This window comes from Rhinopithecus roxellana, chromosome 19 (genome assembly GCF_007565055.1).
Source record: "Rhinopithecus roxellana isolate Shanxi Qingling chromosome 19, ASM756505v1, whole genome shotgun sequence".
NCBI classification, from domain to species: Eukaryota; Metazoa; Chordata; class Mammalia; order Primates; family Cercopithecidae; genus Rhinopithecus; species Rhinopithecus roxellana.
In genome coordinates, this window is record NC_044567.1 from 79,359,816 (window position 1) to 79,383,600 (window position 23,785).

Genomic DNA, 23,785 nt, shown 5'->3' on the forward strand with positions numbered 1-23,785 from the left:
CCAAGGGAATACCCCATGGGACAAAAGAATCTGAACAACAGCCTTCAGTCCTAGACTTTTCTCAGACAGCACCGACCCAAATGAGAAGGAACCAGAAAATCAACTATGATAATATGACAAAACAAGGCTCTTTAATCCCCCAAAAAATCACACTAGCTCACCAGCAATGGATCCAAACTAAGAAGAAACCCCTGATTTACCTGAAAAAGAATTCAGGAGGTTAGTTACTAAGCTAATCAGGGAGGCATCAGAGAAAGGTGAAGCCCAATGCAAGGAAATCCAAAAAAGCAATAAAAGAAGTGAAGGGAGAAATATTCAAGGAAATAGATAGCATAAAGAAAAACCAATCAAAACTTCAGGAAACATTGGACACACTTAGAGAAATGCAAAATGCTCTGCAAAGTCTCAGCAATAGAATAGAATTGAACAAAAAGAAGAAAGAAATTCAGAGCTTGAAGACAAGGTCTTCGAATTAACCCAATCCAACAAAGACAAAGAAAAAAGAATAAGAAAATATGAACAAAGGCTCCAAGAAGCCTGGGATTATGTTAAACAACCAAACCTAAGAATAATCGGTATTCCTGAGGAAGAAGAGAAATCTAAAAGTGTGGAAAACATATTTGGGGGAATAATCGAGGAAAACTTCCCTGGCCCTTCTAGAGACCTGGACATCCAAATACAAGAAGCACAAAGAACACTTGGGAAATTAATCGCAAAAGGATCATCACCTAGGCACACTGTCGTCGATATATAGATTACGAAGACTTTCTCCCACTCTGTGAGCTGTTTACCCTGCTGACTGTTCCTTTTACCGTGCAAAAGCTCTTTAGTTTAATGAAGTCCCAACTATTTATCTTTGTTTTTGAGGTTCTTGGTCACGAAATCCTTGCCTAAGCCAACATCTAGAAGGGGTTTTCCAATGCTATCTTCTAGAATTTGTATAGTTTCAGGTCTTAGATTGAGTCCTTAATCCATCTTCGTTGATTTTCATGTAAGGTGAGAGATGAGGTTCCAGTTTCATTCTCTTACCTGTGGCGAGTCAATTATCACAGCACCATTTGTTGAAAAGGGTGTCCTTTCCCCACTTTATGTTTTTGTTTGCTTTGTCAAAGATTAGTGGGCTGTAAGTATTTGAGTTTATTTTTGGGTCCTCTATTCTGTTCTATTCTGTGGTTTTGTATCTTTTTTTTTTTCTTTTTTCTTTTTTTTTTTTTTTTGAGACAGAGTCTCACTTTGTTTCTATGTTGAAGTGCAGTGACATGATCTCAGCTCACTGCAACCTCCACCTCCCAGGTTCAAGGGATTCTCCTACCTCAGCCTCCCAAGTAGCTGGGACTACAGACGTGCGCCTCCATGCCTGGCTAATTTTTGTATTTTCAGTACAGATGGGGTTTCATCAGATAGGCCATGATGGTCTTGAACTCCTGACTTCATGATCCACCCGCCTCAGCCTCCCAAAGTGCTGGGATTACAGGCGTGAGCCACTGCGCCCAGCCAGTTCTATATCTTTTAAGTGGAGCATTTAGGCCATTTACATGTAATGTTAGTATTAAAATGTGAGGTACCATTGCATTCATCACGCTCTTTGTTGCCTGCACACTTTGGGTTTGTTTTTTGTTTTCATTTTTGTTTTTTAACTGGTATTTTTGTTTTATAGGTCCTGTGTGATTTATGCTTTAAAGAGATTCTGTTTTGATATGTTTCTAGGACTTGTTTCAAGATTTAGAGCTCCTTTTAGAAGTTCTTGTAGTGGTGGCTTGGTAGTGGCAAATTCTCTCAACATTTGTCTGAAAAAGACTGCATCTGTCTTTCATATATGATGCTTAGTTTCACTGGATACGAAATTCTTGGCTGATAATTGTTTTGTTTGAGGAGGCTAAAGATAGGGCCTCAATCCCTTCTAGCTTGTAGGATTTCTGCTGAGACATACGAGGGGTCAACAAACATATGAAACATCACTAATCATCAGAGAGATGCAAATCAAAACCACAATGAGAGGCAATTTCACACCAGTAAGAATGGCTGTTACTAAAGGACAAAAATAATAATGATACTTAACATACTAGCAAGGCTGCTAAAAAAAAGGAATGCTGCAGGGCACTGTGGCTCATGCCTACAATCCCAACACTGTGGGAGGCTGAAGTGGGTGGACCACCTGAGGTCAGTAGTTCAAGACCAACCTGATCAACATGGTAAAACCCCGTTTCTACTCTTGCATATGTATATCAGGATATACATATAAGGTTATTCATAGAATTATTATTTGTAAAGGCAAAAAATTAGAGTAACTTTATCAAAAAAAGGCAAGAAATGTGACATTCATTAAACAGAAAACAGTGCAAACAAACCTATTACAATTATATGGCACAACATGGATGAATGCCTCTAATATACTATTGAGCAAAAGAAGCAAGACATAAAAGAATATCAAAAGTTTAGTTCTCTGTGGACACAAACAAATGAAAAAACATTCCATGCTCATGGATAGAAAGAATCAATATCATGAAAATAGCCATACTGCCCAAAGTAATTTATAGATTCAATGCTATCGCCATCAAGCTACCATTGACTTTTTTTTCACAGAATTAGAAAAAAACTACTTTAAATTTCACATGGAACTAAAAAAGAGCCCGTATAGCCAAGACAATCCTAAGCAAAAAGAACAAAGCTGGAGGTATCATGCTACCTGACTTTAAACCATACTACAAGGCTAGTAACCAGAACAGCATGTTACTGGTACCAAAACAGGTAGATAGACCAATGGAACAGAACAGAGGCCTCAGAAATAACCCCACACATCTACAACCATCTGATCTTTGACAAACCCCCCCAAAAAAAACAAACAATGGGGAAAGGATTCCCTATTTAATACACGGTGTTGGGGAAACTGGCTAGCCATATGCAGAAAAATGAAACTGGACCCCTTCCTTACACCTCATACAAAAATTAACTCAAGATGGATTAAAGACTTAAACGTAAGACCGAAAACCATAAAATCCCTAGAAGAAAATCTAGGCAATACCATTCAGGACATAGGCATGGGCAAAGACTTCATGACTAAAATACCAAAAGCAATAGAAACAAAAGCCAAAATTTACAAATGGGATCTAATTAAACTAAAGAGCTTCTGCCCAGCAAAAGAAACTCATCAGAGTGAACAGGCAACCTACAGAATCCAGAAAATTTTTGCAATCTATCCATCTGACAAAGGGCTAATATCCAGAATCTACAAGGAACAATTTTACAGATTTACAAGAAAAAACACAAACGACCCCATCAAAAAGTGGGCGAAGGATATGAACAGACACTTCTTAAAAGAAGACACTTATATGGCCAACAAACATACGAAGAAAAGCTCAACATCACTGGTCATTAGAGAAATGCAAATCGGCCGGGCGCGGTGGCTCAAGCCTGTAATCCCAGCACTTTGGGAGGCCGAGACGGGCGGATCACGAGGTCAGGAGATGGAGACCGTCCTGGCTAACACGGTGAAACCCCGTCTCTACTAAAAAATACAAAAAACTAGCCGGGCGAGGTGGCGGGCGCTTGTAGTCCTAGCTACTTGGGAGGCTGAGGCAGGAGAATGGCGTAAACCCGGGAGGCGGAGCTTGCAGTGAGCTGAGATCCGGCCACTGCACTCCAGCCTGGGCGACAGAGCGAGACTCCGTCTCAAAAAAAAAAAGAGAAATGCAAATCAAAACCACAAAGAGACACAACCTCACACCAGTTATAATGGCAATCATTAAAAAGTCAGAAAACAACAGATGCTGGGAGGATGTGGAGAAACAGGAACACTTTTACACTGTTGGTGGGAGTGTAAATTAGTTCAACCATTAAGGAAGACAGTGTGGCGATTACTCAAGGATCTAGAACCTGAAATACTATTTGATCCAGCATTCCCATTACTGGGTATATACCCAAAGCATTATAAATCATTGTACTATAAAGACACATGAACACATACGTGTATTGCAGCACTGTTCACAATAGCAAAGACTTAGAACCAACCCAAATGCCCATCAATGATAGACTGGATAAAGAAAATGTGGCACATATATACACCATGGAAAACTATGCAGCCATAAAAAAGGATAAATTCATGTCCTTTGCAGCGACATGGATGAAGCTAGAAACCATCATTCTCAGCAAACTAACACAAGAACAGAAAACCAAACACTGCATGTTCTTATTCATAAGTGGGAGTTAAACAATGAGAACACATGGACACAGGGAGAGGAACATCACACACCGGGGCATGTCAGGGGGTGGGGGGCTAGGGGAGGGATAACATTAGGAGAAACACCTAATGTAGATGACAGGTTGATGAGTACAGCAAACCACCATGGCACGTGTATACCTATGTAACAAACCTGCACATTCTGCACATGTACCCCAGAACTTAAAGCATAATAAAAGAAAAAAATAAATAAAATAAAAAATAAAAATAAACCAAAAGTTTAGTTTTCTTCATACAAAGTTCAAAATCTGGTAAAATAAAAATATTTCAATTTTCAAAGATGCAGGTATTAATGCTAAAATCAATATTAAAAAAACAAATAGGTGAAAATTATCATCAGAAAAATCAGAATAGTGGTTACTTCTAGGAAAGATAGAAGAGAGTATGATTACAAATGGTCAGACAGGAGGCTTCTTAGGATATTGGCAATTACCTAATTCTTGCCTGGGTGGCATTTACAATGGCATTCCTTTGTACAATTATTTATCAAATTATGTGACACTGTGCATATCTGAATGCTATGTTTCATAAGAAATCTATTCCTGTTCTCTCATTTATTATGTTAATAACTGTGGCTTTCTTTATCCTAGAGTTATTTAAATTATACATTTGACTAACAGACTCATAGACAAAAAAAAAAAAAAAAAAAGGCCTAATTCCGAGCACAGTGGTTCACGCCTGTAATCCCAGCACTCTGGGAGGCCGAGGCAGGCAGATCACAAGGTCAGGAGTTCAAGACCAGCCTAGCCAACATGGTGAAACGCTGTCTCTACTAAAAATACAAAAATTAGCTGGGCATGGTGGCGAGTATCTGTAGTCCCAGCTACTCAGGAGGCTGAGGCAGGAGACTGGCATGGACCCGGGAGGCGGAGGTTGTGATGAGCCAAGATCGTGCCACTGCACACCAGCCTGGGCAACAGAGCGAGACTCCATCTCAGGAAAAAAAAAAAGGCCTATTTGGCATGTAAGAAAGAAGCAACATCTCTTTTTAGGCAATAGATGGAAACATTCAATATGAGTGAAAAGAAAGTTCAAAGGAAATTTTCTATTTTATTTCACAAAGAGAGGAATTTTATACTCTGGTTTCTCTTCAGATTGTATAAATCCTTCGCCTTTTACCAAAGGAGCCATTTCTACCATCTGTTCTCTGAAAACTGACAGTTGCTCTGAAAACTGACCTCTTCTTGTTGTGTTGCCTCTTCTCTCATTTTCAGTGAAAACACTTTTCCAAATGTCATAATGTCAAAAAGCCTTTTTTCAGATTACTAAAAAAAGAAAGAAAGAAAGAAAGACCCACTGCTTGATGACGCTCACTGTCACACAATTCTGTGATGTCGATATCAGAGAAAATGTGTTAGCAATTACAAAGGCAAGCAAGTCCACGTATGTTTGTGAGTGATAGGCTGAAGTTAAAATAAAGGATCACTGTCACTGAACATACGTTTTCCCATAACATATGAGAAATATGTCCAAAATAAATCGAAAATTTTTAAGAATATCTTAAAATATTTAATATGTGGGTCAGGTGCAGTGGCTCATGCCTGTAATCCTAGCACTTTGGGATGCTGAGGCGGTGGATCACCTCAGGTTAGGAGTTCAAGTCCAGCCTGGCCAACATGGCGAAACCTGTGTCTACTAAAACTACAAAAACTAGCCGGACGTGGTGGCGTGTGCCTGTAATCCCAGCTACTTGGAAGGCTGAGGAACAACAGCCTTCCAAGGCTGTTGTACTCCCGGGCAACAGAGCAAGACTCTGTCTCAAAAAAAAATTTTTTTATATGTGTATCTGTAGCCACCAAAACAAACCACTGTAATTCTTTAACTCCAATAAAATTCGATATTAATAGTAATATTAAATTAATATTAATTAGTAAATTAGGTTAAATAATTGCATTAATTCAATTAGTAATTTTACATATTTTACTCATGTAACATCTAAGGTATCTTCTGAACAATTATGAATCTAAAATGGAAGTTGTAGTTTATTAAATAGCTCCATTTCTAAAGGCTAGTTAAATATTTTAAGACTATCTAAAACTTCAACAAAATTAAATACCTTAATAAATGCTTCATGACTGATATGGTTTGGCTGTGTCCTCACCCAAATATCATCTTGAGCTGTAGCAACCATCATTCCCATGTGTCATGGGAGGGACCCAGTGAGAGGCAATTGAATCATCAGGTCAGATTTTCCTCATGCTGTTCTCATGATGGTGAGTAAGTCTCATGAGATCTGATGGTTTTATAAAGGGCAGTTTTCCTGCACATGCTCTCTCACCTGCCACCATGTAAGATGTGCCTTTGCTCCTCTTTTGCCTTTCGCCATGATTGTGAGGCCTCCCAGCCATATGGAACTATGAGTCCATTAAACCTCTTTTTCATTATAAATTACCTGGCCTTGGGTATGTCTTTATTAGCAGCATGAGAACGGACTAATACAATGACACAGATGAACTCTACAGTCAGTACAACATTGGTATCAATTATCTCCAGACTTACTGGATCCTTTAATATAAGTATTTCAAACTCCTAAATTTGTATTTTATACCATTAAGAACTGACTAATGAGGTCAGGTGTGGTGACTCATGCCTGTAATCCTAGCACTTGGGGAGGCCAAGGCAGGTAGACTGCCTGAGCTCAGGAGTTTGAAACCAGCCTGGGCAACACAGTGAAACTCCATCTCTACTAAAAATACAAAAATAATGGCAGGGCATGGCAGCGAGCACCTGTAATCCCAGCTACTCAGGAGTCTAAGGGAGGAGAATTGCTTGAACCTGGGAGGCGGAGGTTGCAGCGAGCTGAGATCGCGCCACTGCACTCCACACTCCAGCCTGGACGACTGAGCGAGACTCCATCTCCAAAAACAAAACAAAACAAAAAAAAGAACTGACCAACAAAGATTATTATCAGTATTTATAGCAAAACCTCTGAAAGAGATCTAATATTTAAATAGAAAAATAAAATTTTTAAACAGACCAAAAAAAGAGGTAATTTTTTGTTATGTTGGAAGGTGAAAGGCTTTTCTAAGCATGATATAAAAACCAGAAGCCTAGAGAAAAGGCGGACAGATGCAACTATTTAAAAGAAAACTTCTCATGCAAATCAAAACTACCATGAGATATCATTTCAGTCCAGTTAAAATGCCTTTTATCCAAAAGATAAGTAATAACAAATGCTGGCAACGATGTGGAAAAAAGAGAACCTTTGCACACTGGGTTGGTGGGAATGTAAATTAATACAACCACAATGGAGGTTCCTCAAAAGAAAATAAAAATAGAACTACCAATCCACCAATCCCACTCCAAGGTATATACTCTAAAAAAAGAAAATCAGTATACTGAAGAGATATTTGCACTCCCATGTTTATTGCAGCACTAATAACAATAGTGAAGATTTAGAAGCAAGCTAAGTGTCCATCAGCAGATGAATGAATAAGGAAAATGTGGTACACATACACAATGGAGTACTACTCAGCCATTAAAAAGAATGAGATCCTGTCATTTGCAACAACATGGATAGAATTGGAGGTCACTATGTTCAGTGAAATAAGCCAAGCACAGAAAGACAAACTTCATATGTTCTCATTTATTTGTGGAAGCTAAAAAGTAAAAACAATTGAACTCATGGAGGTAGAGAATAGAATGATGGTTATTAAGGGCTGGGAAGGGTGGTGGGAAGGTAGCAGGGGAGTTGGGATGGTTAATGGGTATAAAAAGTAGAAAGAATGAAGAAGACCTATAATTTGCTGGAACAATAAGGTGACTATAGTCAAAAAATAATTTAATTGTACATTTTAAAATAACTAAACGAGTATAGATTGTTTGTAACACAAAGGATAAATGCCTTAGATGATGGATACCCCATTTATCCTGATGTGATTATTATGCATCACAGGCCTGTATCAAAATATCTCATGTAACGCACAAATATATACACCTACTATGTACCCACAAAAATTCAAAATTAATTTTAAAAAGTTAAAAATAGAAGAAACCTTCTCTACACTAAAAAGTAGCATAAATCAAAAGACATTTACAGAGAAAAATACTTGAAAGACATATAAAAAAGAAGTGATACTTTAACATGCAAATTGCTCCAGCATTGATTAAAATGGAAAAAGAGACTCTCTATACTATTAATGTTTACTTAAATAGACATAACCCTTTTTAACAGTTTTATTGAAATATAATTTATATATCATAAAATTCAAACATTTGAACAATACAAATCAAAGGTTTTTAATATATCAGAGAGTTATACAACCATTAGCACAATCTAATTTTAGAACATTTTAATAACCCTAAAAAGAAACTCTATATCCACTAGCCAACACTCCATGCACTCCCATGCCTGCAGCACTACGCAGACATAACCTTATTTTAAGGACAACTTGTCAATGTCAATCTAAAATGTAAATGTGCCACCCCGTGACTGAGCTATTCCATTTCACATAATTTATTCTGCAAGAAAAGACACATAATACACAAAGATATGGACAGGGGTATTCTTGAAATACCATTTGTTATAGAAAAATACTCTAAACGGCCTATATGCATCAATAGCTTAATAAAATGTGAAATATCAGTAAAATAAAATTTATGCAATTATGAATAAGAATGGGGTGATATTTCCGATATGGAAAAAATCATCAGAATATATATGTCAGTCAAAAAGCAATGAAATAGGCCAGGCACGGTGGCTCACGCCTATAATTCCAACACTTTGGGAGGCCGAGGCAGACGGATCATAAGGTCAGGAGCTTGAGACCAGCCTGAGCAACATGGTGAAACCGCGTCTCTACTAAAAATACAAAAAATAGCAGGCATGGTGGCACACACCTGTAATCCCAGCTACTCAGGAGGCTGAGGAAGGAGAACCGCTTGAATCCGGGAGGCAGAGGTTACAGTGAGCTGAAATTATGCCACTGTACTCCAGCCTGGGTGACAGAGCGAGACTCAGTCTCAAAAAAAAAGCAATGAAATGGTCTATATGTAGTATATGATCTAATTTTACTTAAGAATGAAGTAATCCTAAGAATTTTAAAGAGAATACCCATTAAATTTTCAACAATAATTATCTCTGAAGAATGAGTTGAGAAAGTGATGATTAAATACTTGAGAGCTAATATTTAATTTTAGATAAAGTTGACTCACTTAAAAGAATACTATTTATGGTTTTAAAAATATTACCCAGCAACAATAAAGACATTTTTAGATGAGAACATGCACAAGAGTTGTTTTATAGGGACATGTAAGGCTCTAACAAACTTCAAAACAGAAGAGCATTCATCCGTATACCGACAATTGAATGTTGAATAAAAGGGATTTAAACAAGTAGACATAAGATTTTCTTTTTTTTTGAGACGGAGTCTCGCTCTGTCGCCTAGGCTGGAGTGCAGTGGAGTGATCTCGGCTCACTGCAAGCTCCGCCTCCCAGGTTCATGCCGTTCTCCTGCCTCATCCTCCCTAGTAGCTGGGACTATAGGCGCCCGCCACCAAGCCCGAGTAATTTTTTGTATTTTTTTAGTAGAGACAGGGTTTCATCGTGTTAGCCAGGATGGTCTCGATTTCCGGACCTGGTGAGTGCCCGCCTCGGCCTCCTAAAGTGCTGGGATTACAGGCGTGAACGACCATGCCTGGCCATACCAATTTTCTAAAGAAAAACATATGTTTATAGAACACACAGAGAAAAGAAGAAAAAAACATAGAATATATTACCAGTATTTTTTATTTCTAGGTGTTGATTCTATAGGTGATTTTATTTCCCTCCTTACATATGTCTCTATTTCCCAAAGTGTCTTTAATAAAAATCTACATACTTTTATAATTAGACATGCTAATTTAAAAGATAGATGAAACTAACATAGTTTTTACACAGGGGCAAATCAGCAGATACTATTAAATATTGTACAATGGAGAAAAATATGATTTAAAAAACTTCATCAAAATAAGTCAGAAATGACTATGTAATTGCACAAAGGATTATTTTAGAAAAATGTACAGTGAATATCTTTTAATATATGGAATAAGTTTACGATTAAATGCAAACTTCTCAATGATGCCTCAAATATTTTTATAGTATGCCCAAAAGAAAAACAAAAACATAAGGATTTAGGAAAAACAAAATCAAACACATTTAAAAATGAATTTCTGATGCAATGCATGATAGCTTCAAATGTTTTTTCTTTGAAAACATATGTGGGTGGCATTGGTATGTTGACTCCTGCCCCAAGTTGTCATCAACAAAATTTTCAAGTGACCACTTCCTTTCAGTTCGTTTAATTATTTTATGGTAAGCAGCCTCAATAGTAAGAATTAATACAAAATAAAATTAAAAGGAAAAATAGTTGGGAATGACTCAAAATGATTTTTATAATTAATGAATGACAATTTTTAGAAAAAGAAATTCAAAACAAGAGCTCAAAGGAAGGTATGTCTGAGTATAAGAAATATTACTCCCAAATTTGCTTTTTAAAATGTCATTTGCTTTTATTACAACAGTTTTTTTAACACCAGGATTACACAAGAAAGAAAACCCTGAGTCTGATGTCAGCAAGATGGCAGACTAGGACTTTCAAGCCCTTGTCCCTCCACAGAAAAATCAATTTGAACATAAACATGTACAAAAATACCTTCATAAGAGCTAAGCAAACAAGGTGAAATATAGCACAAAATAGGAAAAGACATAACACAGAATGTAGAAAGGACAGTTTTACTCTGCAGTCTGAGGCTGCAGATTTTAAAATACTCACATCACCCCTCCCCCAACTCCAGAGAGTAAAGCTTGGAGAGACCCTCCACTTGGGAGGAGGAAAGAAAGGTGAGCACTAGACGTAACTCAGACCCCAATGCCAGGTCAGTCCCAGTAAAACGCAGGACCAGGCAGGACTCTTCAGCCCTAGACTCCCAGCCAGTACCCCATGACTGACCCTGCAAATCCACCCTGGTACAAGGAAAATCTCACAGCCCCAGGCTCCAGACTGGCCCAGTAGATTTAGTCCCTGGGTCCACCCCCACCCCATGCTGATCCCAGCAGCCACAGCATCCAAACTAACCCTAGTGCTAGACTGACCCCAGCAGCCTAAGCTTCAGCTCCACCCCAGAGCCAGACCAGCCCTTACAGACTAAGGTTCCTGGCTAGCCTCTGTAGCCCCAGGCTCCAGGTCAGCTCCCAAGACCCAAGACTCCAGGTCAGTACCCATAGACTGAACCTCTAGGCCTAACTTGGCACAATGCAAGATCCCACAGTCCCAGGTTCCAAAGCCAGCCCAGCAGACTCAAGTCTCTGGACTCACCACATTGCCAGGCAGGGCCCAGCGACTTTGTGCTCCAGACTATTCACAGCACAATGCTGGCCCCGACAACTTCAGGTTTCAGGCCTACCCAGGAACCAGGCAAGCCCCCAGAATCCCTAGTCATCAGGCCAGCACCCACAGACTCAGCCTCCATGCTGGCCCATGTGAATATAGGTTCCAGACATACCCAATGACAGGCCAGCCCATCTGGCCCCAAGCTCCAAGCATAACCCAGGATTCAGAGCCAGGTCAGCCAACACAATCCCATGCTTTAGACCCACCCAACCTCCCAGTCAACACCTCTGGCCCAGATCCCAGGCTGGCCACTGGGGCCCCAATATCCATATTAACCCCTGTGATCCCACATTCCAGGAGACTCGGGGTCCAGGCCTGACTAACAGACCCAGGGTCCGGGCTCATCCCAATAAACTCTGGTGCCAAGCCAGCCCTCAGAAACTAAGATTCCAGGTCCATCCCTACAGAATCATGACCCAAGCCCACCCCTGCACACTCAGGCCCCACGTCTGTCCCAGTGAACCAAAGAACCAGGCCCATCCCAGAATCTGTCCGACCCCTGCAGATTCTGGCTTAAACCCACCCTAGAACCAGGTCAGCCCTTGTGGATCCAGGCTTCAGGCTAGCCCTGGTGGATACAGATTTCAGGCTTACCATACAGACCCAGACTCCAAGCTCACTCCCATGGACCAAAACAACACATCTACCCAGTGGATCCAGGCTCCAAGCTCAAACATGAGGACCAGGATACCAGGCCCACCCACTTTCTGACTCTGCCTGAGGATGTAGGAGAGAGCCTACCAATAGGCCAAACAGCCTGCCCAGAGTTTCTGGACAGGCTGAATAGTGACTGGCTTTCTCAAATGAAGCCAGTCTACAAAGACTATAGTAATTTCCTACTTCTTCAAATGTGCAGACACCAACATAAAGCAACAAGCAACATAAAAAAACAAGGAGACATCACCCCAGCAAAAGAAAATAATCTCCCAATAGCTGACCCCAAAGAAATGAAAATATATAAACTGCCTGACAAATAATTCACACTAATGGTTTTAACGAAGCTCAGTCAGCTTCAAGAAAATACAGAGAAATAATTTAACGAAATCAGAAAAACAGTAAGTGTACAAAATGGAAAATTTAACAGAGAAATTTTTTTAAAAATCAAATTCTGGAGCTGAAAAATGAATGAAAAGAAAAATATAACAGAAAGCATTCACAACCAAATTGATCAAGCAAAACAAAAAAAAAATTCTGTAAACTCAAATATACAGGCTATTAGAAAATACGCAGTCAGAGAAGAAATAGGAAGAAGACTGGAAAGGAATGAAGAAAGTTTACGGGACATATGGGATAGGATCAAAAGAACAAATATTCAAGTCATAGGAGCTAAAGAAGAAAAAAAGAGACAAAGGTGTAGAAAGTTTAAAGAAACAATAGCTAAAAACTTTCCAAATTGAGGGAAATATATATATATCCTGGTACGAAAAGGTCAAAAGTCTCCAATCAGATTTAATTCAAGCAAGACTATACCAAGGCACGTTACAATCAAACTGTCAAATATAAAGAACAAATGGAGGATTCTGAAAATATCAAGAGAAAAGCAAGTTATATACAAGAGACTTCCAGTAAGACTAGCAGTGGATTTCATGGAGGAAATCTTACAGGCCAGAAAAGAGTAAGATGACATATTCCAAGTACCGAAAGACAATAACTGCCAACCAAGAATATTGTGAGTGGCAAAGCAGTCTTTGAGAAATAAAGAAAAGATAAAAATGTACTAAGACACAAAAAAGCCTTAGGGAGTTCATGACCACTAGACTTGTCTTACAAAAATGCTCAAGTGAAATCTTGATGCTTAAAGAAGAAGACACTAATGAATAACAAAAAAATACATATAAAAGGATAAAACTCACCAGTAACAGTAAGTAAACAGTCAAATACAGAATACTCTAATAATATAATGTTGTGGAAATGACTTATATCTTTAGTATGAAGATAATATATTGTTTAAATATCATAGCCACAATAATTTCTTTCTATACAATATAAAAAGATGTAAACAATCAACAGAGTAAAAAGACAGCCTACACAATAAGAAAAATATTTGCAAGCCATATATTGAATAAGGGGTTAATATCCAAAATATATATGGAACTCAAACAACTCAATGGTAAGAACACTAATAACCTGATTTTAAAATGGGCAAAGGATCCGAAGAGACATTTCTCAAAAGAAGACACGCAAATAGCCACCAGATACATGAAAAACTGCCCAACATTCCTAATCATCAGAGAAATGCTGATTAAAACAATATTGAGATATCACGTCACACCTATTAGAAGGGCTATCAACAAAACAGCCAGACCAGCCCCTACAGACCAAGGTTCCTGGCTAGGAATTGGATATTGGCGCCCCAGCGGCCCAAAAAGAGAAAAGATCAGTATTAGAGGGGATGTGGAGAAAAGAGAACCCTTGCCCAGTGTTAGCAGTAATGTAAATCAGTGCAGCCATTATAGAAAAACAACATGAAGGTTCCTTGAAAAATTAAAAATAGAAATATATGATCCAGCAATCTCACTATTAGGTATAAATCCAAAGAAAATGAAATCGGTATATTGAAGAGCTATCTGCACCCCAATGTTCACTGCAGCAATAGCCAAGATATAGAATCAATATAAAGTGTCCATCAACAAATAAATGAAGAAAATGTGATATATACACACACACACACAATGAAATGTTATTCAGTTTTCAAAAAGAAGGAAATCTTGTCATTTAGTACAACATGGATGAACCTAGAGAACACTATGTTAAGTCAAATAAGCCAGGCACAGAAAGGTAAATACCACATGATCTCACTTATATGTGGATTCCAAAAAAGATGAACTCACAAAAGTAAAAAAATCGTGGTTATGAGGCCAGGCGACAAGGAGTGGAGTTGGGAGATACTGGTCAAAGGATACAAAATTTAAGTTAAATGAGAGAAATCAGTTCTAGAGATCTATTGTACAGCATAGCAACTTTAGTTAATAACAATGGATTGTATTTCAAAAATCACTATGAGAGTACATTTTAAGTATTCTCATTACAAAAAAAATGATAAGTCGGTGAGGTAATTCATATAACAAGCTCAATTTAGCCATTTGACAATGTGTACATATTTCAAAACATCACGTTGTACACAGTAAACATATACTATTTTGTCCAGGTATGGTGCCTCATGCCTGTAATACTAATGCTTTGAGAAGTCAAGGCAGGAGGATCGCTTGAGGCCAACAGCTCAAGACCAGCCTGGGAAAAACAGTAAGATCCCACCTCTACCAAAAAAAAATTTTAATTAGCTGGACGTGGTGGCACAGCTATAGTCTTGGCTACTTAGAAGGCTGAAATGGGAGGACTGCTTGATCCCAGTGAGCTCTGATCGTACCACTGCACTCCAGCCGAGCAAAAGGCAGACTCTATCTCTAGAAAAAAACAAAAAACAAAAGACAAAACAGAAAGACAAACCCTGCCTACCATGCATCACGTTTCATATTTGTTTCAAATATAACCTCTTCCTAGAATATACCATTATTTTAACTAAAACCTGAAAACCTAGATTATATAAAATATTAAAACTATATTATCAATTGGGTTTATCAGCAATATCTCAATCCTACCTCTTTCTCACGTATTCGAGAGAGAAAATGATCATCATGGAAACTGCTGGATTTTCTCAGGCTGAATTTCGGTGTCATCTGCTGAATGAACAGGAATTATTTAATACGTTTTAAGATCTGGTTTATCCTTAATCCCAAAGAAAACTCCTAAATTGCCTGCAGCCCATACCAAAATAGTACTAACATTGCAGGAAAAAATCACTTCCAAGTGATAAATTCAATTATCTTTCCTAATGTAGATCTGCATTATTTTCTATAAATAACTTGGTGATTATTTTATTTTAAAATACCTGCCCCTAGAAAAAGTCCAATGGATTTCTCACATACCAGAGAAAGTGGGATAGGCTTCTGTCTCAGGTATCGAGGATTTTCTATCTGAAAATTTAAAAATAAAACAAAATAAGGATTTATTAATTTTGGAGTTTTAATTATTATTTGATAAAATACAGAATTAAGTTGCCATATGAAATATTTTCTAGATTTCTTAATATTTAATTCATTTTTAGAATGAGTATTGTATGATACATTTTTAGTGGCTCCCTACAAATAAAATATAAAACATAAACTCCTTTGCATGCCAAAATGAACCTACATGATCCTCTCACTGCCTAACTGCCCACTCTCATCTTCCATTACCCTTCACCTCACATTTTATGCTCCCAGGATCCACAATGCCTTATATTACCAGAACATGGCAGATGTTCTCATGCCTGTCCACCTCTGAATTTCTCTGCCCAGCCCTCCAAACCCTATAAGCACATACCTATTTGTTCTTAGAGTCTCAATTTAATCACTGCACTCCCAGATGTATTTGGTATATGAATCCTTAAACATACCTTTCCAATAGCAAAGAGAACACAAAATTCCTTTGTGACTCCCCCTAAATCTCCCTTTCAGATTCATCTATCTCCACCATACCCCACATTCCCAGGACATCAGACAACTGGTTTTAATTTAAAAGCACTACACAGTCTCCCATGTCTGAGTCTTTGCAACCTGTAAGATCATTCCCCCAACTTCTACACATGGTTAACTTACTCAAGACTCACAGTTTAAAAATCATCTTCCCCAGGAAACTTAGTTCCTACTACTCCAGTAGTACCCTGGATGCTGGTTCCCTTTTACAATCTGGCATCTCCCTGTTTCGAAACAGTGTGGACTCTGAAAGCAGAGACCATGACTGCCCTGTTCACCACTCTATCCCTAACACCCAACTCAGCGCCCAGTGAATATTTCTTTGGAAAGAAGGAAGAAACAAGAGGAGAGAAAGGAGTAACCTGTACCTAATTCCACCTTCTTATCAGCTCCTAAAGTATCCCATGTCCACTCTCTCATAGCCCTTATGTAATACTTTGAGTGTTTATCAGTATGTCTCCACATCTCTCTCTTTGAACAGAAGGAATACAGGGATGATGTCTTCTCAGTTCTGTATCTCTGGTACCTAGCACAATATCTAATGTATAGTAGCCTTTCAATAAAGTATTTATTACATGAATATACTATATGATAAAGTAGACATACTGATAGTTATCTCTACTATTTCACTCATAAATAAAGTAATAATTAAAAATCATTACCATGAAAGTCTAATTTCTTCATATCACAAACCTACAAATTACTACATGGATAATCTCACAAAGTATATGAACACTAACCATCACTTCAACCTAGGGTAGGGGTTCTTACCCTTGTTAAATTAAGATTAACCTAAAGCTGCCTCCTCACATATTTTTAATTCAGCCTAATTTCTCCATACATGGTGAACTGTAACCTAACTGGATGTATACACAGACTACAGCCTACTCTTGTGCCACTCACTGAGTTTTGGCCCAAGGCAATCAATTGTTCAAACCAGATTCAAATAAGGCAAAAGCAGAGCTGTAACCAATCCTGCTGTTTCTGTACCTCGCTTCCATTTTTCGTACATCACTATCCTTCTTCTGTCCATAAATCTTCAACCATCCAGTAGTGCTGCAGCTTCTCTGAACCTATTATGATTCAGGGGCTGTCTGATCCATGAATCATTCTTTGCTCACTAAACTCTGTTGAGTTTAATTTCTTTAGGGGTTTTCTTTTAACATCCTAGAGTGTACTATGAGGATCAAATGATAAATATTTCAAATATAAATTACTGGATTCTACTTCTCCAAAATCCCATTGTGTTTTCAAAAAGCTCCCCAAATTATTTATTATGGTTAATAATTCTTGAAAATGAACAATTCACATCCAATTTGACAATAAAGATAAGGGTGAATGAAGAATCAATTAATCAAAAAATGAAGAAGTCATAACATTTATAGTAGAATGTAATCAAGTAAAACTTAAAAAGAGTATAGCAATAGACAGGATATAAAGTATAATTATTTTAGCATCTAGATTAAAGGAAATACACAAAACAATTTTCTTTCATGTGAACGCCAGTTTCTAAAAGGTAATGGCAACTGTATGAATTTAAATGTCTCTCCCCATCCTTCAAAGACCCATACAGATTGATAAAGAGACCAAATAAAAATGCCCATCATTCATGACTACATCATAAAAAGGAGAAAGAGAATACAAATCCCTGGATTAACACGTAGGTGGCTAAATAAAGATACCAAATCAGCAGAATTAGATCCTGAGCCAAACCAGAGTGGTAGCACGGGGGAAAAAAGGAAAGTACTCAGGGTCCTAGTAGTGGTGGAACTAAATATCATCAAACAATGACCTGTCAAAGAAGAGTGGCCTACCTTAGGCAGGCCACACAAAAAAACTTAATGGCTCAAAGTGCCAGAGATGGGCACAAAAGGAGGAGCTTGGAAACTACGAAGAAACCAGAAAGGCAGTTCTAGGAAGGAATCACTTCTGAGGTAGAGAGAAGCACCTTTGAAGGAACGTTGTTCATGATAAAGGGAAAGAAAAAAGCAGCTGAAGATAAGGGCCCTACAGAAACAAGACAGAATCAAAGAATCAAAAGAAGACAAGCCATGGCCGGGCGCTATGGCTCTCGCCTGTAATCCCAGCATTTTGGGAGGCCAAGGCAGGCAGATTACCTGAGGTCAGGAGTTCAAGACCAGCCTGGCCAACATGGTGAAACCCTGTCTCTACTAAAAATATAAAACTTAGCAGGGCATAGTGGTGGGTGACTGTAATCCCAGCTATTCAGGAGGCTGAAGCAGGAGGATCTCTTGAACCCAGGAGGCGGAGGTTGCAGTGAGCTGAGATCATGCCACTGCACTCCAGCCTGGGTGACAAGAGCGAAATTCTATCTCAAAAAAAAAAGAAGACAAGCCAGGCTAACAACCACAAAAGGCACCGTTTGTTAAAGAAATTAAACTTCAGTGTAGCAGAGGAGGAAATAAAGTAATAAACTGTCACTACAGTTATCTTTTTTCTCTTGTACAACTCTTTTTTTTTAAGATTAATTAACTAATTAATTAATTTTTTTGAGACAGAGTCTCGCTCTGTCACCCAGGCTGGAGTGCAGTGGTGTGATCTCGGCTCACTGCAAGCTCCGCCTCCCGGGTTTACACCATTCTCCTGCCTCAGCCTCCCAAGTAGCTGCGACTACAAGGGACTGCCACCAAGAAATAAAGTAAGCCACCCACTACCACTTCCCACACAGTCACTGGCTATTACTTGTTCAGAAAAATCTAATGGATAATCATGAACAGAAAAAGAATCCAATATCCACAAAAACTTATAAAATAGAAAAATCAAAATCAAGACCTGCCAGCAGAAGGAAACACTTTTTTAAAAAGCTTAGAAATACAGGCAAACAGTAATACAGCCTTCCTTTTGATTCCCATGTCTCCCTACTCTCATACATCAAGGTTTTTGTGCAACCCACTTAAAGTAGGACACTCCCCTACATGTCAACACTTCATAATATTTTTGTTCCACCACCACTAGGACAACACATATTCAAATATAACTTTTAAATAACTTCAGGCATAAAAATACTACAAATCAAAATAAAGACAAAAATAGAAAGATCTTAAATAGGAGGTGACTAGATTCAGGAAAAAAAAAACATGGAACAGTAACACAAAAGTCATCCAAGAAATGAAGACTAAATTAAGAGTTGTACAAGAAAGAGGCCGGGCACAGTGGCTCACGCCTGCAATCCCAGCACTTTGGGAGGCCGAGGCAGGCAGACCACGAGGTCAGGAGATCTAGACCATCCTGGCTAACACAGTAAAACCTTGTGTCTACTAAATATGCAAAAAAACTAGCCGGGCGTGGTGGCGGGCGCCTGTAGTCCCAGCCACTCAGGAGGCTGAGGCAGGAGAATGGCGTGAACCCGGGAGGTGGAGCTTGCAGTGAGCCGAGATCGCACCATTGCACTCCAGCCTGGGCGACAGAGCGAGACTCCATCTCAAAAAAAAAAGAATTCAAAAATTCCACAACCATTCATGATTTTTTAAAATATCCTGACAAAATAGAGACATTCTTAATTTGATAAATGGAACCTACCAAAAAAACTGTAAGTAAGAAAAAAACTACAAGTATGAAAAACCGGCCAGGCGCAGTGGCTCACATCTGTAATCCCAACACTTTGGGAGGCTGAGCTGGGCGGATCACCTGAGGTCAGGAGATTGAGACCAGACCGGCTAACATGGTAAAACCCTGTTTCTCCTAAAAACACAAAAAATTAGCCAGGCATGGTGGTGCATGCCTGTAATCCCAGCTACTCAGGAGGCTGAGGGAGGAGAACTGCTTGAACCCGAGAGGTGAAGGTTGCAGTGGACCGAGATAGTGCCATTGCACTGAATGAATAAGAGCGAAATTCGATCTCAAAAAAAAAAAAAAACATGAAAAACTGAAAGCATTCCCTTTAAGATAGGGAACAATACAATGAGTACCACCCACTATGAATATGCTCCTATTCGACACTGTTGTAGAATCCTAAACGGCATTTTTTTAAAAAGAGGAAAAAGGAGGAGGGTAGAAAGAAAGAAGAGGATACAAGATTAGGAGTAAAAACTAGAACACCTCATCATTTGCAGATACCTCTCTACATAGAACTCTATGAATGAATAAATAAACAAATAAATGATAGAACTAATAAAGAGTTTGGCAAAGTTGCCAGATGCCAAATCAACATATAAAAGTCAACTGCGATCAAAGAGGCAGAGCAAAATGTTCAAATAGAAGCCTTTAGCAATTTTCCCCACAGCACGAACACCAAATTGAACAACTATTCACATAAAAAAGCACCTTCATAAGAAGGAAAAATCAGGTTAGTGATCACAGCACCTGGTTTTAGCATATTAAGGAATGAGATGCCAAAGAAGGTAAGAAAGACAGTCTTAAATCGCCTACATCAGCATTCCCCTATCCCCCAGCAGTGGCTACATGGCATGAAGAGAGAATCTGTGTATTTGGGGAAGGGACAGCACAGTGATTGTGGGATTTTTGCATTGAAACTCAGTGCTGCCCTGTCACACCAGAAAGAAACAGCAGGCAGAATTCAGCCTGCACCCACAGACCTATCCTACAAGAAATGTTAAAGGAATTTCTTTGATCTGAAAGGAAACATTAATGCACAATAATGAATCATCTAAAGGTATAAAACTCACTGGTAAGAATACAGAAAAACACAGACTATTGTAACACTGTAATTGTGGCATGTAAACTACTCATATCTGAAGTGGAAAGACTAAAAGATGAACCACTCAAAAATAATAACTGTAACAGTTTTTCAAGACATAGTGTAATAAGATAGAAACAACAAAAAGTTAACAAGTGGGGGGATGAAGCTGAAGTGTAGAGTTTTTTTTATTAGTTTTCTCTTTGCTTGTTTATGCAATCAGTGTTCAATGATCAGCAGTTTAATATAATGCGTTAAATTACATGCACACTTCATGGTAACCTCAAGCCGAAAAGCCTACAAGAAATGCACAAAAAATAAAAACCAAGAAATTAAAACTTACCACGTGAGTAAATGGCTTTCACTAAAAGGAAGACAGGAAGGAAGGAAAAAGGAAAAGAAGACCACAAAACAACTAGAAAACAACCAACAAAATGGCAGGAGTAAGTCCTTACTTATCAAGAATAACATTCAATTTAAATGAACTAAACTCTCCAATCAAAAGACATAGGAGTAGCTAAATGAAAACACACCTGGGTCATGCACAGTGGCTCATGCCTGTAATCCCAGCACTTTGGGAGGCCAATGGTGGGTGGATTACTTGAGCTCAGCAGTTCAAGACCAGCTTGGGTAACACTACAAAACCCTGTGTTTACAAAAATTCCAAAAATTAGCTGGACTTGGTAGCGTGCACCTGCAGTCCCAGCTACTTGGGAGGCTGAGGTGAAAGGATGGTTTGAATCCAGGAGTCAGAGGTTGCAGTAGCCAAGATCATGCCACTGCACTCCAGCCTGGGTAACAGAGCCAGACCCCATCTCAAAAAAATGAACCTAAAAAATATTTACAGAACATTTCATCCAAAGGATGAATAGTAAACATTCCTCTCATCCACATATGGATTATCCACAAGGACAGTCCATATGTTAGACCACAAAACAAGTCTTTAAAAATTTTTTTGAATTTAAATTGCATCAAGTATCTTCTCTGACCATGAGTTAATAAAACTAGAAATCAGTAACAAGAAGAATTTTGAAAACTATACGAACAAATGGAAATTAAATATGCTCCTGAATGACCCATGGGTCAATGAAGAAATAAAAAAGGAAATAAAGAAGGAAATCTTCTTGAAACAAATAAAAATGAAAATACAACATACCAAAATCTATGGGATACAGTAAAAGCAGTAGTAAGAGGAAAGTTTATAGCAAGAAGTATCAACATGAAAAAGGTAGAAAAACTTCAAATAAACAACCTAATGATACATCTTAAAGAATTAGAAGAGCTAGAGCAAACCAAACCCAAAATTAGTAGAATAGAAATAATAAAGATCAGAGCAGAAATAAATGAAATGAAAATTTTAAAAACACAAAAAATCAACAAAACAAAAAGTTAGTTTCTTCAAGAGAAAAAATCAACAAGCCTTCAACCAGATGAAGTAGGAAAAAAAGACAGAAGATTCAAATAAAATCAGAGATGAAAAAGAGACATTACAACTGATATGGCAGAAATCAAAAAATCATTAGAGGCTACTATGAGCAACTACACGCTAATAAATTTGAAAACTTAAAAGAAATGGATAAATTCCTAGACACATACAACCTACCAAAAGTGAACAAGAAAGAAATCTAAAACCTGACCAGAACAAAAACAATTAATAAGATTGAAGCTGTAATAAAAAATCTCCCAACAAAGAAAAGCCTAGGACCCAATGGCTTCACTGCTGAATTTTACCAAACATTTCAAAAAGAACTAATATCAATCCTACTCAAACTATTCCAAAAAACAGAGGAGGAATGAATATTTCCTAATTCATTCTACAAGGCTAATATTACCCTGATATCAAAACCAGGCAAAGACACATCAAAAAAAGAAAACTAGAGGCCAATATGACTAATGAACATTGATGCAAAAATCCTCAACAAAATACTAGCATACTGAATTCAACAACACATAAAAAAAAATCATTCATCATGACCAAGTAGGATTGATTCCAGGGATGTAAGGATCGTTCAATATAGGCAAATCAATCCATGTGATAAATCATAACAACACAATGAAGGACAAAAACCGTATGATCATTTCAATTGATGCTGAAAACGCATTTAATAAAATTCAGCATCCCTTCATGATAAAAATCCTGAAAATTTTAGGAAAGAAGAAACATACTTCAGTACGTAAAAAGTCACATACAACAGACCCACAGGTCATATCTGTATTGAATAAGGAAAAACTGAAAGCCTTTCCTATAAGATCTGGAATATGACAAGATGGCCACTTTCATTAATGTTATTCAACATAGTACTGCTAGAACAATCAGACAAGAGAAAGAAATAAAGGGCATGCAAATTGGAAAGGAAGAAATCAAATTATGCTTGTTTGCAGATTATATAATCTTATATCTTAAAAAAACTTAAAAGACTACAACAAAAAACTATAAGAACTGAGAAACAAATTTAGTAAAGTTGCAGAATACAAGATCAACATACAAAAATTAATAGCATTTCTATATGCCAACTGCAAACAACCTGAAAAAGAAATCAAGAATGTAAATTCCATTTACAATAGATACAAATAAAACACCTAGAAATTAACTTAAATAAAAGAGTGAAAGATCAGTACAACAAAAACTATAAGACACTAATGCAAGAATTTGAAGAAGTGACAAAAAATGAAGATATTCCATGTTCATGAATTGGAAGAATCAAAATTGTTAAAATGTCCATACTACCCAAAGCAATCTAAAGAGTCAAGGCAATTACTATAAAAATACCAACAACATTCTTCACAAAAATAGAAAAAAAAATACTAATATTTATATGGAACAAAAAAAAAAAAAAAGACTGAGAATAGCCAAAGCTATCCTGAGCAAAAAGAATAAAACTGGAGGAATCACATTACCTGACTTCAAACTATACTACAGAGCCACAGTAACCAAAACAGCATGGTACTGGCATAAAAACAGACACACGCACCAATGGAATAGGATAGAGAACCCAGAAGTCAATCC

The 23,785-nt window shown here is 37.8% G+C and overlaps 1 protein-coding gene across 14 annotated transcripts in view; it reads right to left on the reverse strand.

Moving 5' to 3' along the window:
- Positions 1 to 23,785, reverse strand: part of CEP112 (centrosomal protein 112) — a 569,199-nt gene that overhangs the window by 461,048 nt on the left and 84,366 nt on the right. For 8 of the 14 annotated variants that reach the window (XM_030923682.1, XM_030923676.1, XM_030923684.1 and 5 more), the window contains exons 7-8: positions 15,534 to 15,581; positions 15,207 to 15,287 (exon numbers count right to left, since the gene is read on the reverse strand). In XM_030923682.1, the coding sequence (XP_030779542.1) occupies positions 15,207 to 15,287; positions 15,534 to 15,581 (129 nt within the window). The remainder of the gene's footprint in view (positions 1 to 15,206; positions 15,288 to 15,533; positions 15,582 to 23,785) is intronic. The other 6 variants (XM_010379988.2, XM_010379989.2, XM_030923677.1 and 3 more) reach the window with 1 other exon arrangement.